The sequence below is a fragment of the Vitis vinifera genome, chromosome 13 (genome assembly GCF_030704535.1).
Source record: "Vitis vinifera cultivar Pinot Noir 40024 chromosome 13, ASM3070453v1".
Taxonomy (NCBI): Eukaryota; Viridiplantae; Streptophyta; class Magnoliopsida; order Vitales; family Vitaceae; genus Vitis; species Vitis vinifera.
Genome location: NC_081817.1, coordinates 28,599,791 through 28,618,067, shown reverse-complemented (window position 1 = coordinate 28,618,067; position 18,277 = coordinate 28,599,791). Strand labels below are relative to the sequence as shown.

The following is an 18,277-nucleotide window of genomic DNA, read 5'->3' as shown; positions in this document are numbered from 1 at the left end:
TCTTCAAATGCAAATTAGTAGAACGAACCACGGCATACTTAGGTGGGAAGTACCAACACTTATGAATTACAGGGGGATTGCACCATCACCACATTGGAACCTAAGCAAGGCACCTAAGGAGTGTAGAAAACCACCATCTGTACATGCACACTTCTTATCTTTTGTTACTAATTTTCTTTGCTTTCCTCAAGATTAAGATGTAACTTATAGTTAGAATACTGTTGGAAAGCACACGATCTCAAACATCAAAAGTTTTCCAACTAGCCAAGCAACAGCTGAAAGTGATCTACACAATTCAAAACAGAGCATGCTTTTAAGTTTGAAATATTGAAGTTATGCACCATATTCTCCAAAGAACCTTGTACTAAGATTCTCTCTCAGGACGTTTTCCTATCATTTCAATCAAACAACATTCAAGAAATTAAAGTCAGGACGTTTTCCTATCATCTCAATCGAACAGCATTCAAGAAATTGGAGTTTAGCATTTTGGAAAGAGCATATTCATCTCTGGCAAGTCATTTCTTGTGCAAAGAGGGGCAAAAATAGATTCTAATTATCCTAGTTGTCTTCACCATTATGAATCCAAAAACAAAGGTGCTAAAGCACCATCATGCAACAGACATCTGGAGATCTTGTAGGAGTAATTTTCCTTAATCCAAATGAAGAGAAGGTAGATGAAATAGAATGGTTAATTAAGACTTAAAAGATGAGATGCAGTAATAATAGAAGTGACAAGTTGATCAATGCTCTATTGCAAGAGTGAAATCATTGACCAAAGACCTATGGCATTTGGTGTAGTAGAAATGAACTCAATTTTAGAGAAAATAATCCAACTTCCAGTCAGATCACAGAAAAACTGCTAGAATCTATGTGGATCATGAGAAAATTGAATTCTTTGAAGTTGAAATACTGCCTACGACTTTTGGGTTAAAACCTATAAGTTCATTTGGTGTATTCCACATGATGAGAACCAGTTTAAACTAAAATCAATGGGTCAAAAAAGAGAGACAAGGTACTATAGCAGAAAGGTTTATTGCTAATGTTGGTAGCAGATGAAGCTAATATTCAAGCTCAACCACTTGATTTTGTTCCCTAGATTTTCCAATTTAGACACTACTGAGTTACACTAGCTTGATCCACTTCATCTCTCACACATACTATCATTTTGCCAGGATCTATTTGTTGCAAGCACTGATACCTCAGCAGGAAGGATGCAATGGGCAATAGCCAAGCTCATTAACTATCCTGATGCATTCAAGGTCAGAGAAGAGATAGATTTAGTGGTTGGAGGAACTAGACTCGTTGAAAAATGAATTTTGCATATTGATTTCAAAGATGTGTCGTTACAAAGATATGCACAATTAAGGTACATGGAAAATAGGGAATTGATTCCCTAAAATCAGTCCTGAAGATCAGGAAACAATGTCTTAAAAAAATATGAACTTCCCTAAAATACAGCAATTACAGATTGTAATAAAATTGATTTGACTTCATAAATGAATGGTAATCTTAACAAACTTGCCAACAGAATCAGATATCCCAAACCTCCTCTCCTTGCAAGCAGTTGTGAAAGAAACACTGAAGACTATACCTTCCATGCGCTGTGACAAGGAGAGAACACTGTAAAATTGTATAATTAGCTGATTCAATATACCTGAAAAAACTGCAGTAGAGATCAATCTCTATGCTAGCAGGAGAGACCCTGAGAAATGGTATGATCCTAATGAGTTCCACTGGAGGGGTTCTTGGTTTCCTCAAAAGAACGAGTGGATTTTGAACAACCTAAGGGAAAAACATTAATTTTGTCCCGTTTGGGTGTAGAAGTAAGGCTGTCTTGGGATGTTGTTGGTGTCCAGTTCAATGCATTGTATGGTTGCTGCAGTTCAATGCTATGATTGAAAGGTTGGTGAAGATGGGGCTAAGCTGATATGCAATCTGGCCAGGCATGTCCTTGAGCTTAGGTTACTCATTCATATGCCATACCATAGTCAACTTTAACCTTTTGAGGGATAGCTTTAGCATCACTCTTATTGATCAAAAAGAAAAAAAAAAAAAAAAGCTTTAGTATCACTCTTAGCTGGGTATTTGAATCTACAATGGATACCATTATCATCTATGTCCCAGGTGTTCCAATGCTCTCTAGCTATATCTGAACATGTTATTCCATGTCTAAGAATGAATTATACATAAAAAGACGTAGCTTCTTAATGTATGTTTTTGTCCAACCAACCAAGGCTGACTAAAGGACTCCAGAGCCTCTGCCATGAATCGTATCATCCAGCTGGAAACTGACAGTCATTCTAGAAATCCACTGATTCACCATTTCCCAAAAGTTTCCAGGGAAAAGAAACTAATTTAAACCAACTAAACCTTTAATGTTCATTGTCTTAGGTTAGAAACAACCATCTGTAAAAAAAGAAGGATGTTATCAAGATTTATATGACACACTGAGTAAAGCTCTAAACCTGATGCCAAGACAGTTAAGTAGAACTATCAATGCTTAAGAAAGAAGTATAATCAAAGCAAATTCAAAATATGCTCTTCCAATCAAATTGATGACTCCCTTAGACCTAAAGTTTTTGTAGATTTTATTTCCCTATTGATCTAAAGGAAAAAGCATGCCACATGAGGTTTTGTCCTCAATGGAGTTGGGGTTTCAATCTTTTAAATCATTGGGCTTATTGTTAAAGCCAGAATGTCCTAAAAACATTGTATCCCAAATACCTTGACTTAAAACTGCACATTCTCTGAAACATCAGGACTTAGAAGGTTACAATTCTCAATCAAAAGGTTATCTGATTTTCTGCCAAGTGTACGGTTAAAAACATTGGATTCAAGCCAAGACAATCCTCAAAAATCCAACAACCAAAGGCATGCCAGATGGCAACCGATCACTTCTCCAAACATCTATTTCTAAATCCTAGGCTCCTTTTGCTGTCCTAACTAACAATACTTGGCCACCCACTTTGGTTAAATCGGGTGTACTAAATCCAGGACAATTTTGGCCCTTAAAACAGAATCTAGGCAATCTGTTAATTATATCACTGTGAAAAACAGAACACTCATCACAACAGAAATTCACCCCCACACCTAATTTAGAAAATTGGCTCCCCCCTTCAAGGGTGTGTTGCTGAACCTCCCTATATAAATCTCTAGTCCTTTCTTATTTGACACACCAAATTCCACAACCTACATTCATTATCCCCAATGGCATTGTCATATATTCACCTTCTCTTGGTTTTCTATGTCTTTGGTACTGGCAACTACAACAACTTCATGTTCCATGTCCTGTGGCAAGTAGTAATGTTATATTATCTTCTTTTTCTTCTCTAGTGTTGATGCAGTGAATTTCACACTGCAAAATAGATGAGGGAAGACTATATGGCCAGGGATCCAACCTGGATCTTGAAAACCTCAACTAATGGATGGCAGGCTTGAGTTAAGACCAGGTGAATCAGTAGATGTCAATGCACCACAGGCGTGGTCAGGCTGTTTTTGGGGTTGTTGCAGCTGTTCATTTGATATCTCTAGGCTGTGTGACTGGTGATCATGGTGGGGTTCTAAAATGTGCTGGGGCAGGCGGTGCGCCACCCACAACCCTTGCAAAGTTTACCCTTAATAGCCCAGTAGATTTTTATGATGGCTACAACATGCCAGTTTCGATATTCCCTACAGGTGGGTCTGGTGAATGCAAGGTAGTGACATGTGTTTCAGACTTGAACCGGAACTGCCTCAAGGAACTGCAAGTTCTAAGAAATGGTTGTGTTGCAGCTTGTAACAGTGCATGCATGGCATTCAACAAGCCTGAGTATTGCTGGACTGGTGCTTACAGTACTCCTGAGACATGCAAGCCAACAGATTTTTCTAAAGTGCTCAAGGTTTCTTGTCCTACATCTTATAGCTATGCATATGACAACCTGACAAGTACTTTTACATGCAAAGGAGCTAATTATGTGATCAGATTTTGTTGAAATTCATGTTATAGAGATAAATATAAACACATTATACTATGAAAAGAAGAACTTTTGCATGTACAGAATATATTGACATATACCTACAATCTAATGAAGATATGTTTTAACTATAGGCAGGCAATATGCTTCAACCTTATGAAAGTAGATTGGATTCAAATGAATTATAGTGCATTTGTGAGCGTGAAGAGAACCCAGATTCATGATCATTTTTCTTGTTATGGATAGATGGAGTGGTTAAGTCTAGGGATTTATCATGTAGTCAAGGTGGATAGAGGTTGGTTAGATTTAAGAGTGTGTTTGGTAAGAGATAGGGAAAGGATAAGAAAGCATGGGCCATGTATCTCATTTACCTTAGTAAACGATTTAAAATATTTTCTTTCAAGTGTTAGATTTAACAGTTAGGCCTTTTTATAACTCATAAGGCTTTCAGTCTGGTGAATAAACCCAGTGGAAAAGTGGCCCTGGTTTTCATATTCACCCAACAGAAAAGCATCATAACAAACCAAACTACCTCAATTTTTCCCTTCACAAATTGAATAACTTGGATAAATTTTGCAATAGAAAGGCACAACAAGCACATTTCTTTTGATTTAGAACTGAAATAGGGCATTAGAAATGTTCAAGTGGTCTGTGGTCGATATGGGCTAGTTCTTCATGACCGAGAGCAATCCCTCATCTAAAGAGGGACAAAAACTATCCATCCTATCATTACAATTTGTATGAGACCTCACACACAAGGTCATTTTTTCGTCAATCTTAAATAATCAAGTAGAAGGTACCAAGGCATACTTGGGTAGGGGGTACCAACAGTTATGAATTACATGGTGATGCGCACCATCACCACATTGAGACCTCACAAGGCACCTAAGGAATGTAAGGCACCATCATCAACAGATGAAACTTTTTACGCTTTATTACTCTTTCAGGAAGTTCAGAACATCAACCTTGATTTGTAATTCAACTACCCAAGTAGCAGCTGAAACAAATATACTAAGTTCAGACAGATCGTGCTTTGTAGTTTAAATGGTCACAAAGTATACAACATATTGTTCCGAAACACCTTGGGCTAAGCTTTGTCTTTTCAGGGCTCTTTCATATGATTTCAATTTATCAATATTAAAAAATTTGGAGTTTTGACATTTTTGGTCATGTGTGTTATTTTATTTATTTATTTTTGATAAATAAGCGAATATATTTAAAGAGCCAAAAGAACTAGCGCACAAGAGTACCCAAGACATATACAATGAGCACCAAGTCATTTGTTGAAAAGAGCATATTCATCTCCCACCGAGTCATTGCTTTTGCATAGAGGGACAAACAACTATCCTGATTGTCCTAGTTGTTTTAGTGATGAGGATGGGCATTAGTATTAGTTGGAATTAAATTAAGATTAGCATTTCTTGGAGTCAAATTAGGAGTAGCTAATTAGGTTATAGGAAAATTAGAACTAGAGTCATAATACACTATTAGAATCCTAGTAGATTTTAGATTTATTTGAGAAGTCTATAAATAAGGCTAATTGGTGTAAATCAAAGTATAGATTGATTATTAATAATATTACATTTTCTTGCATACTTTGCAAATTTCAATGATTAGACTCCATTGATTTTCTTCTAGGTGAGACTCCTATAAGGCCTTAGTGCGACTCTAAGGTTCTATCCCTTCTTCTCGTTATCTTTTTTCTCTATATTTTATTTTATTTTGCTACCATAAACTTTGTCCCCTGCTCCTCTCCTTAAACCCTAAAAGATAAAAACCCAAGCCCACCTATTTGATTGTAGGCAACCATCCTAGGGTTGTCCTACATCACTTAGCCATAATGAAACCAAACTGGATGGTTTTGAAGTGATATCATGCAAGATAGTTTGAGTCTTTATAGGAGTAAATTGCTCTAATCTGGATGAAGAGAAGGTAGATGTAGCAGAATGATAATTAAGATTTATACGATGGGAGAGTAACAATAGAGTTGAAATGTTTTTCCATTTCTATGGCAAAGTGCGTTGTATGGATTGTGGGTCCACTATCTAGTATGTTAAAGTTTTTGGATTAAATTGGTAGCATAACATGGCTCTGATAAACTAGATGTCTGGAGTTCGAGTCACTTTATCTATCTATTCCTCCATCTCCTTTATCCATAATCCAGAATCTTAAATTTTCATTTCGACTTGAGGGTAGAGTTGTGCATGCAGGGTTGGAGTGTGTTAGCCTGGCATAAATTGTGGGTTTATTACCTAAAAGATATAAACTAGCATAACAAGGTGAAATAACTAAAATTTAGAGAAAACAATCCAACTTCCTCTGGGATCATGAAAAAAATTGAGAACTTTTGGGCGTTGAACCTTATAACTTTGTTTGGTGGATTCCATGTAATAACGACCAGTTCAAACTAAAAATTGATCAGTCACAAAAAAGATACGAGTTACTATAGCTATTATCATTAGGGATCTAAAGACTTTCCTTAAACTGTACATATTCAGTAGCTTTATAGCCACTACATGGTTCCTATTCTAGATATGCTGGGATTAAAAATGATCCTCTATTAGCAAAGCCTAAGAGGCCAAAAAAGGTAAGAACTGAGAAAAATTGTAAATGTATGAACAGTAAGTCCACTATTCCTTGGCATATTGGCATTCAATCTCAGATTTTCCAAATATTATAAGGAAAACTGATATGGATGTCAAGCTTATGTATATGGACAGAGAAGGAACTATGGCAGCTGATTTTTTAATAAGGATACAGTTTGAAGGGTGAGAGAATTTGAACTACCGATTACCCAACGGAAATAGGGACAATAATTTCTGCAGATTTAACTCATTCCTCTCCCAAGGAGTCATTAAAAATCTCCCAAACAAAACTAAATGAAAAATAAAAAAGACACTTAATAGTGCAATGTGGCTGAACATTATCATGGAAAATATAGACAGTTTTGGCCCTTTTGGTTTAAAAACGCATAATATCACATGAAATTAATAACAATACTGTAAGTTTGAGTTCTCCAAAATCTATATGCCAGTGAATTGGCAACACTAAACAGATGTTTAGCTGATATGCCAGGAGTGCCATGTCATCATCTCCTGGAAGATGGAAATTTTCCACCATGTCAAATAAGATTAAAAGAAAGCTTATAAAGTGGGAAAAGAACTCAAAAATAAGCATTACCAAAACTATAAACAGCAGCAATCAACTTGTCACTTGACAAAAGGGAAGTAGTTCTATGAAGACAAGCAACAGTTGTATTTACTGCCTTCAGATTTGGGCTCCTTTCCAGGGACAATAATCTTGGTTCCCTTGAGAAGTGATGAATTGCCTCCAGATTCCACTTCTTCATTGGCGACAAGAGTCTTCTTGCTGATGATTCGATAAATCTCCGTGAGTACTGAAAGGAATGCAGTTTCAACATTGGTAGCTTCAAGAGCAGATGTCTCCATAAAGAAGAGGTTCTCTCTCTCAGCAAACTCTTTTGCATCCTCAGTGGGTACAGCTTGAAGGGTCCCCAGGTCAGACTTGTTGCCTACTAGCATGATGACAATATTTTTGTCAGCATGGCCTCGCAATTCCTGTAACCACCTTGCCACATGATCAAATGATTGACGCTTGGTTATGTCATAGACCAGCATTGCCCCCACAGCTCCTCTGTAGTAAGCACTTGTCACTGCTCGATATCTAAAATCTCACCAAGGGTGAACAGGGAAAACAAACACATCTTGTGTCAGGTCTGACAGGCAAAATAGTAAGGATTAACTATTTAGATATTAAATTTTTGTGTCACAGTTGCAGAGAAGTTGATCACTTGATAATATTCATTTGTTTTTTTTGGGGTAAGAAACCATGCAAAAAATAATAATACTAAGGGGAGAAAGTTGCAACCATGGAGAATGATTCCTTCAAAAAGCCAACCCAAAGGCACCTCAAAAGAAAACCAAAAAAAAAAAAAAAAAAGAGAAAAAAGAAAAGAAAGAAAAACACAAATAAAGAGCTCCAATCAATGATCTTGATGTCTCTAACATGCTTGCATCCTTTTAACTAAGAAATCCACTTCTTGGTTACTCTCTCTCTCTCTCTCTCTCACTATTGCCCTTCTTTATCCAATCAATTATACCTAAGGCATCCCCCTCCAGAAGAAGTACCTCAACCCAAAGAAGACCCTTCCTCGAAACCTTCCAAAAATAGCCAAAACAGATGCTGGCTTAGAAAATGGAGAAGATAGCATTACCATCCATGTTTCTAAAAATACCTCTGCTCCCTAACTGACAGGGTTTTCAAGGGAAGATTCATCGGATTAAATTCTACTTTCCCCTCGTAAATGGCCTCCATGAAAAGCAAGGACCATCTCCTGATGAAAGTAGGAGCAAATCGATTTCCAATCCTCAATGATTTTATTTTAGGAATTACCTTCAACTCTTTACTGTTGGAGCCTCAGAAGGATGCAAGAATGAACAACTTACCCCAAATGTTCCCATTTTATGTATTGAGGTTCTTCAAATGGTTTTTTGTTTTATTCTATTTTATTTATTTTGTAGCTTCATCTCATAGTAGAAACTAAAACTAAAAGCAGAATCAGCATTTATAGGGTTCCAAAAATTAACTAAGTATGATGAGTAAAAATTTACAGGATGACTGAGCAAGTCAACCAGCAATATTTATGCACAACCACAAACAGTACACCAAAGAGCCTGACTAAGGCTCAACAATGACATGAATCAATCAATTAATCAACACATTGTCCCAACTATTAGAGGTCAGCAAAAACGATTCTATTCCAGTTGAATATTCCAAAATGATTACCTTCTACCAAGCATAAGACTATCGTTCATGTCTTTCTTAGCATTCATCTTCTTTCTTCTATCATCTTCAATTTGTACTAGCTTCCATTTCTCACCTAAGTGCACATTGGTCTCTCCAGGTTAGAGACCAAACATCTCAATCAGCCCTCATGTGGTATCTTCATATTTTCCTTTTTTACATTTTTCATGATATACAAATTATGATTCTTATTAACAGTCTTCTCATTCATCTATCTCGATGCCATCAAATGAAGTCCTTGTGTCTTCTTGACCTTATAATATGCTCCATAAACTATTACTTTTCTTACTGCATTTGAAGGCAGAACTTTAGTTTCCAAATTCTAATCTTATGGCAATACCCTCTTTACAATCTCACCATTAAGAATTATTAAGCCAACTTACCCAGAAGAGGCCTCTATGGTGTTTTCTGGATATCAATCTTATCATTATTTCATCTTAATAAATTAGAATTCCATGTGTTCTAGCCTATAAAAGAATTTTCTGCTTTGATTAGACTTAAGCCCCTTAAATTCCAAGGCAACCCTCCATTATGATAGAATTTATTATTTGGCCAGCTTACAATATCTATCTATGAATTATCCACATCAAGAAAACACATTTTGTACACAACTTGCTAAGTTATCTACAGGTGCATCGTAACAGTAGGGATACTACAAGGATAAGTAAAACTATTTTGAAGTGCCATATGTTCCCCCCAACACCAAAATCTAGAGTAGCTAAAAATTATTGTCTGCACATATTTTATAACCCAATTGGTATAACCCAATTGGATGCTCTTCACATCACACAATTATAGGATAATACAGATCATTTACCATAAAGAAGACACAGTACAAAGAAGGATTCAAAGCAGATGCTGCATGGAACCATGCAGTTCCCTGGACCTAGATTAATCTATGGCAATGGGGTGAGTTTTTTTTGGATACCTATCTTGTCCCTAATAGAACGGGTTTGGGAAAAGATAAACGGATATGGGTGGGTTCGGAAAATTTTTAAAACCTATTGCGGGTTCTAGGCGGGTTTGAATATTGCCTTGCCTTGCCCCACCCTGTTTATATTTATAATTTTAAAAATATTTTAATTTAATTTATTTTTTATTTTCCCTTTTTTTAACAAATAAAATTTAAAATTTATTTCTCATTTAAAACAAATTATAAAAATTATAATATTTATTTTTTTATAAATTATATTTACTTTTAATATTTTTTTTCCGATAAATAAACACCAATATATTAGCAAAGGCAAATGCCGCGAAGCATACAGGGAGTATACGAGGCGACAAAGGCCTCATAACAAAGGACCAAAAAAACAATAAAAAACCCACCAGCCCTCAACTGGAGGCTATCCACTCCAGGAAACCTATAAGGGACCGGGACTCCGCACCATTATACAATTTTGCCCACCCCCACATATTACAGACAAAAGAATACTTAATTTTCTGTATAGCTAGCTCCCCCCCCCTAAATGCTAATCTATTCCTTTCCTTCCACACCGTCCAAAAAATAAACAATGGTATGGATCTCCATATTCTCTTCCTCTTTTTGCCCACAAAAGAACCCTTCCAGCTGATAATCACCTCCTTTACAGTTTCTGGAAAGACCCACTGGGCTCTAAACAGGCTAAGAACCATCCTCCACAACACACTAGCCACTGTACAATGTATAAGAAGATGATTAACATTTTCCTCTTCACTACCACATAAATAACACCGGTTAGGGATTTGTCATCCTCTCTTTTGAAGCCTATCAATAGTAAGGATCCTCCCCCAAGTAGCTTCCCACGCAAAAAACGCTAACTTGGAAGGCACATTCTCCACCCAAATGCCCTTTTTGGGGAACAGAGATGTACTATGGCTGGTCAATAGTCCATACGCATCCTTGACACCAAACTTCCCATTTTTCCCCCCCTTCCACAAGGCCAAATCCTCCTCCAAAGTAATTCTTTGATTCCTTAGGATTTGCAACAATTCGTCAACCAAGGCCAGCTCCCAATCATTGAAGCTTCTAAAAAACCTTAGGTTCCAACCTCCTTGGCCAGCATTCTGGTCCCATAATTCCCCCACAGTGGCACTTTTTTAGGCAACCACATTGAAGAGTTGAGGGAATCTCCGGGCCAGCTCCACATCCCCGCACCAAGTGTCCTTCCAAAACCTGATTTTGGTGCCTTTTCCCACCTTAAGAGTCATATTGTTCCAACACCAATCTGCTTCTTTCATAATCTCCTTCCAAAGCCCAACCCCAAATGCCCCATTTGCTTTTTTAGTTCTCCACCCAAATTCCTCTTGCCCGTATTTTGCCACAAGAACACGTTTCCACATTTCATCCTTGGCACGAGCAAATCTCCAAACCCATTTTCCAAGAAGGGCTTTGTTCAACTGGACTATTTTCCTCAAGCCAAGCCCCCCCTTCTCTTTGCTCACACACACCTTCTCCCAACTGACTAGGTGTGCTTTTCTTCCCGTGCTTCCCCCTCCCCACAAGAAGTCTCTTTGCAGTTTTTCAAGTCTTCTCGCCACTCCCTTAGGCATACGGAATAGGGACAGCCGGTATAATGGCATGCTAGCCAGTGTGCTCTTTATGAGGGTGATTCTACCACCCTTAGACAAGTATTGCCGCTTCCATAGGGCTAGTTTCCACCTCATCCGTTCTTCCACCCCATCCCACACATACCCCGCTTTATTAGGCGCGCCCAGGTGCAGCCCCAGGTAGGTTGAAGGCAGCTGACCCACCTTGCAGCCCAGCTCCACAGCCATCTCAAGGATCTCATCCACCTCCCCCACTGGAATAATTTCGCTCTTGGCCAAATTAATCCTCAGCCCAGAAGCGGCTTCAAACCAGCATAAGGTCCAACTCAAAAAAGTCATATCTTCTTTCTTAGCTTCACAGAAAACTATTGCATCGTCCGCAAAAAGAAGGTGAGAGATACTAATAGCCTGCCCCCTACCCCTCTGTATTCTACATCCCATGACGCAGCCCCCTTCCACAGCCCTCCGAAGAAGAGCACTCGGCACCTCCATTCCCATGATAAACAAATATGGGGATAGAGGGTCGCCTTGCCAAAGCCCCTTAGAGCTAGGGAAAAACCCGGCTGGCTCCCCATTTACTAAAACTGAGAACTTGGCAGTCGATATGCAGCTCCATATCCACTCCCTCCACTTAGTCCCAAAGCCCATTTTCTCCATTACCCTCATCAAAAATTGCCAATTGACGCTGTCGTACGCCTTTTCAATATCTAGCTTACAGATCAGGCCCTTCTTTCCCTCTTTTTTCCATGAGTCAATCACCTCATTTGCGATTAGAGACGCATCCAAAATCTGCCTACCCGAGACAAACGCGTTCTGGTCTGAGGAAATCACTCCACCAATCACGTTTTTAATCCTATTGGCCAGCACCTTAGCCAAGAGTTTGTATAATCCTCCCAACAGACTGATCGGCCTGAAGTCCCCCAGCTCCTCCGCTCCTCCTTTCTTGGGGATCAGAACCAAAAACGTGGCATTGAGACTCTTGAGGAAAGTATTATGCTCATGGAATTCCTTGAACATCTCCATAACCTCCTCCTTCACAAACTCCCAACAGAATTGCCAAAAAGCTCCCGTAAAGCCGTCCAGACCTGGAGCCTTGTCCCCATTCATGTCCCTTAGAGCCGAATGGACCTCCTCTTCCATGAATGGCAGCTCCAAGATGTTCGCCTCTTGCTGGCTAATCCGATTCAAATTGACACCCCCTATGTCTGCCTTCCACTCCGAGTCTTCCGTTAATAACCGATGAAAGGCGTCAACAATTCCGGTCCTCACTGTACGCTCCTCTGACAGCCAGACCCCACTGATTTTTACTCTTTCCATTGTATGCCTTCTTCGGTGCGCATTTGCCATTCGATGAAAATACCCCGTATTTTTATCCCCTTCTCTTAGCCACAACTCCCTTGATAGTTGTCGCCAGTGGATCTCATCCATCTTGACCCATTTAGCATAGCCTTCTTTCGCTTCTTTCTTACTGGAAAATTCCTCCTCAGACAGCCTCCTCTCACTTTCCACTTGGTCCCAATAATCCACTTGCTGTAAGGCAGCCAATTTATTACTCTCCAAGTTCCCAAACACCTCCCTGTTCCAGATTTTTAAGTTTTGCTTCATCCCCTTCAGCTTTGTTGCCAACTTATAGCTAGCCCTACCACTGACCACCATCCCCTGCCACCAACTCCTCAAAAGGTCCTTAAATCCTTCCACTCTCAGCCACATGTTCTCAAACCTGAAAGGTGAAGGGCCTCTTCTTTTACCACCCCCCTCGATTGTGATTGGAAAATGATCTGAGATAGGTCGAGATAATCTCTTCTGAGTCACATTGCTGAACTGATCAAGCCATCTGGGAAATACCAAAAATCTATCTAGCCTGGCCCAGGCTTGATTATAAAGCCCCCCACTCCACGTGAAAGAGCCCCCTTGAAGGGGGAGGTCAATAAGCTCCAGGTCATCCATAACCTGAGCAAACCTCCTCATAGCTGGGGTCACCCTCCCTTGCCTGCTTCTCTCCCCTTGAGCGAGGATAACATTAAAATCACCCCCTACACACCATGGGTCACCCCAAAGGCCTCTGACTGCTCCAAGCTCATCCCAAAGACACTCCCTATCCTTTTTGTTGAAGGGGCCATATACACCCGTAAAAACCCGAACTGTCCCATTTTCCACAGTCCTAAATTTACAAGAAACTGAGAATTGGCCCTCCTCCCACTCCAGCAATTCCAAGGACCTTTTATCCCAACAAACCAACACCCCTCCAGCTGCTCTAGCAGCTTCAAGAGTTCTCCAATCTAAGAATCTCCCCACCCCTAAACTTTTCACCACCCCATCAGTCATTGACTGGATTTTTGTCTCCTGGATACACATCAAATCCACCTTTTGTTTTCTAACCACAAACTTAATAATTCTTCTTTTATTAACGTCATTTGCACCCCTCACATTCCAACTCATCAGCTTGAGATTCATTAACCCAACAGTAATTGACCCCCTCTGCTTTTCAACAGGCTGTTCTTCTTTTCCTTCCCCTTGTATTTGACTGAGCATTCCAACCTTTTGAGTTCCCTCTCAAATTTTGTTTTCTCCAGTAACCCTTTGCTATGTATCCTTTCTCGTCTTTTCCTAATTTTGGACAAGAAGTCCAGAATCTCCCTCTCCAAACCTTCTATTGAAAATCCCAACAACTTGCTAAACTTGGCCAAGCTGCTTTCTTCCCAATCAGACTCCTTCTCGCTCCTTTGAACTTGGGGCCCAGACATGGCTGGAGTCCAATCCGGGTTTTGAACCTTTAGGGCCTCACAGTCAATCGCAACCAAGTCCCAACAACCCTCTCTCCTCGCTATATCCCCCCCTGTAGCTGCACCTTCTACCATGTTTTCTCTCTGGCGGCTCACCCTTAAAACCCCAGAATGGTCGCAAGGCTCCCTCACCGGAGTCCGACCAAAAAGAGGAGAAGAAGAAGAAGAGGATTCCCCAACCCTTAGATTAGAATAGGACCCGTACCTGAAGGCTTCATCCACGATCTCTCTTTCAGCCATGGAGCACTGGGGAGCCGGCATCTGCTTATCCCAAGTCTCCTTCTCCTGACACTTGATGAACTCCATTTCTATCTTTAGGCCCAAGTCCTCTTCAGATCCTATGCCCATGTTATTAGACTGCCTTTGGCCCAGATGGTCCCCAACCGAGATAGCAGGCCCATGGGATAAATTCTTTAAAAAAATTTAAAAATTAAACAGGGTGGAGTGGGTATGGGAAAATTTCTCATACCGGCCATGCCCTGCCCTACCTTTTAATTGATTTTGGGATGGGGATGGAAATATGTTCAAATAATCAGGACGGAGTCAAGATGAGGGTGGCCAGTCCAAAACCCCATCTTGTTGTCATCCCTAGATGGATGAACAGTCTCTGCTGCAAGCAAAAGAATAGTGTAAAGTCCATTCAAAATTAAAAATGTATCCATTCAACTCGAAAGGGTTCCTCATCAACTTGGAAGGTTATAATACCCATGGTTGTAAATGATATTACTGAGAACAGATGGTACTTCTGTCAATGTCTTTTATACAAGATAAAAGGTAAAGAAACATTCAGCTAAGGAACTCTTTATGAGCTAATTATGCAGTCCTTTAAGTTGAGTTATTTAGAAAGAAATCAAGAAAAGGACACATTGTTGGTAACTGTTTCTACAATATGCATCCACCAATTTCACAAGGAGAATTAACAAAAGGATTTAGGGTCAGCCACATGGATACTCTTTTGTCATTCTACTCTATCTAGGGTCATACTTTCTATCAAACTATAAGTGAACATGCTTATTCTCTGGATACCTCAATCCACATCTCCTTTGGTCTTCCCTCATCCTTGTATACTTTTTCACTCACCTACACTATCTTGTTACCCTATACTGGTGAATTTGTTTCTAACAAACATGGCTAAACAATCTAAACTCATTTTTTACTCAGTTCCCAGTCGGTACTACCTGTCTGCATTCCTGTAATCCCACCCAATCTTGCCTTGCCACTGGCACTTAAACTTGTTTAGCCTTGCCCACAGAAACAATAAATTTCAACCTCTGGATTTTCAAATGCACTTATCCATAAAAATACCCTTCAATTGTACAGAAATTCTACAAAAAGTCACATTGGTAACTGACAATGAAACTGTTGGAGAGTGATATATACATTGTGAACCCAAATCCTATGAACTTAAGTTTTTAGGAAAATTGATAATTCAATATGGTATCCGTGCATCTTTGGCGGGAGGTCATGTGTTCAAACCTAACCACCATACCTTTATCAAGCCCACCTGTCAGCCCCCAACAAAAAAAAAAAAAAAAAAAAAAAGAGGCTACACGTGAACCCAAATCCTACAAGTGAGGGAGGGTAGAGAGTATGATATCCATCGTGTACCCAAATCCTACAATGTATTTCTGTTGGCAAAATTTTTAAATTCAAAATTAACTAGTCTAAATCAAGTTGGATGGACTAGAACCTCCTAAAGTGCCCAGTTACCAAAACAACCCATCAGCTACAAATCAATAGAAGAGCTACAAACAACTTACCCAATCTAGATCCTGAGGACCAGAAGAGGAGAAAACATCATGAATTATGGAATTATCCGAAACTCACGCTTATCCTCATCAAGCGTAGATAAACCATATCACACCGCCAAAAATAGCCCAAAATTCAACACAATCAAACGAAAAACAGCCATCACAGATCAAAAACTCAACAGTTCTCCATTACTAAACCAAACAAGAAATCGAAGCACAAACCTTTCCTGCCCAGCAGTGTCCCAAATCTGGGCCTTCACGGTCTTGTGATCTATAACAAGCGTTTTGGTCTGGAATTCAACCCCAATCGTAGCTTTGGAGTCCAAATTAAACTCGTTCCGAGCAAACCGCGCCAAGAGCTGCGATTTTCCCACCGCAGAGTCTCCGATCAACACCACCTTGAACACGTAGTCGATCTTCTGACTGTAATCTCCCTTGTAAAAATTCGACATCTTCCAAAAAACCAAAGAAGAAATCGAACCAAGCAGTGACCAAATCAGATGGTGCTGCTAGGGTTAGGGTTTTTGGAAGAAAAGTAGAAGAGAAAAATGGGAATCAAGTATTGGCAGTTGACATTTGAGTGGGCGTGTATTGTGCGTTATATATACCATACTGCTTTTGGAGTTTGCCAGTTTGGAAAGTGCGAGGGAAAGTTCCAACGGTTTGTGTGGACCCTTTTTAACGGTTTTCTCATTTGCCATTCTCAAATTTTCTACTCTCTTGTTTGGTTTCCAAGAAAATATGTGAATATTTAAAATTTTGGAGTAAATTCCACTTTACTCAACTAAAAATGGGTTGAAAATCAACAATAAAGTGATACCAAACATATTTTCAATTTTGGTCATTCAAACTAAGGATGAAATTTTCTCGAATTTTTAATTTTGGTCTTTAAAAGTAGGTATTGAAAAAAATACCTTCCAATACAATAACCTAACCCTAAGAAAAAATGTGATAAAATTATCACAAGGATTGTGTCAACTTACGTGCGCCTCGACTGATTGGAGCAAACTCAAGGTCGAACCAACTGATCTACCCCTCAGAGTTATTATATTACTTGCTTTTTAAGTATTTTAAAAAATTAAACACATTTCTTTGAAAACAAATTTCCTAGAGTCATAGTATAAATAATCTAACCTTAAAAGTTAAGACATTAACTAAACTATTTAGTTAATGATTGATATCAATTTAAAATTAAAAATTTTAGGAAATGAGACAAACTGTAATCCTAAATCAAGCTTACCTTTTTGTTTATTAGCTCGATAATTTTTTTACGTGTTGATTAAATAATTAAAAAACATATTTTTTATAGTATCTATGTCCGACATCACGAATCTATTTATAGATTTACTTTTTGAATATATATATTTAATAAGGAGAAGGAACGTCAATCAAATATGAAAATCATGAGATTGTAATTAATATATCCTTTATTTTAGTTAGTTTCATTTTCTTATTTTTGATAGTGTATATATATTTTATTTTAATTAGTTTTTAATCCATATTTTTTATGGTTGATTATAATTAGTATATCCTTTGTTTTAGTTAATTTCTTTTTCTTATTTTTAGTAGTTTTAATTTCGCCATATACTAGGACAAATATATATTGTACAAAAACTTCATCAATGAAAGTTAGAAACCATTTCATAGTTTCTTTCTCTTCTTGTATTTGCTTTATGGTATCAAAGCATCTATAAGCTCTCACAAACAAAATTTCTTAAATAGTTGAAACCACACAAAATCAATCTTTCTCTCCTATTTCTTCAAACACATCTCTTTCTCCTCAAATATGTCCCTCCATTCTCAACCGTTATGGCAATCTTTCACCTTTCGTATCAATCAATATGGCTACCCAGCTTTTTTCTAAAACTCAATTCAATAAACTACTCATCATGGTGTTTTCAATTCAATGTCATCCTTATTAGTTATAATTTAATGGGATTTATTGATGGAACATGCTCCTATCCTCCTCTCATCCTCAACAACACCACAAATCCTAAATATTCCTTGCAAGTTACATAAGATCAACTCATCCTTAGTGTCATTGTTGCTTCTCTTACTCCCATTCTCATTTCGTTCATCACATCCACACAAACCTCCCATGAGGCTTGAACAACTTTGGCTAACACCTATACCAAACCATCACATGGTCGACTCACTACATTCAAATGGCAACTTTGACTCCTCACCAAAGGCATTCAATCAATCGCATAATATTTGGAGTTTATCGGAACCATTTTTAACAAACTCACTATGTTCAACACTCCACCAAATTATAAAGATTTTATCTCACAAATCCTTGGTGGTCTAGATGATGACTACAAGGATCTTTGTTCCACCCTTCATGTTCATTAAAGTCCAATCATCTTTGACGAATTACATGAGAAGTTCCTTAATCATGAAACACATTTCAAATATGAAGTGGAGAACTTTTCCAAGACAC

The 18,277-nt window shown here is 38.5% G+C and overlaps 2 protein-coding genes across 3 annotated transcripts; one reads left to right on the top strand and one right to left on the bottom strand.

Annotated features, from left to right (window-relative positions):
* Positions 1-3,194: 3,194 nt before the first annotated feature.
* On the top strand, positions 3,195-3,971 carry LOC132254854 (thaumatin-like protein). The gene is made up of 2 exons (XM_059741494.1): positions 3,195-3,675; positions 3,772-3,971. The coding sequence occupies exons 1-2, from the start codon at positions 3,462-3,464 to the stop codon at positions 3,969-3,971; spliced, it is 414 nt and encodes a 137-aa protein (XP_059597477.1). The 5' UTR covers positions 3,195-3,461.
* Positions 3,972-6,907: 2,936 nt separating this feature from the next.
* LOC100246065 (ras-related protein RGP1) lies at positions 6,908-16,676 on the bottom strand. 2 transcript variants are annotated; one of them, XR_787339.3, is made up of 3 exons: positions 16,060-16,492; positions 7,134-7,637; positions 6,908-7,048 (listed from the first exon to the last, which is right to left on the bottom strand). XR_787339.3 is itself a non-coding variant. In XM_002264257.5 (2 exons), exons 1-2 carry the CDS (start codon positions 16,287-16,289, stop codon positions 7,187-7,189), a joined length of 681 nt encoding a protein of 226 aa, XP_002264293.1. In that variant the 5' UTR covers positions 16,290-16,676; the 3' UTR covers positions 6,908-7,186. The 2 variants fall into 2 exon arrangements, 1 of the variants encoding a protein (XP_002264293.1); XM_002264257.5 differs by having other exon boundaries at positions 6,908-7,637; positions 16,060-16,676.
* Positions 16,677-18,277: the final 1,601 nt, after the last annotated feature.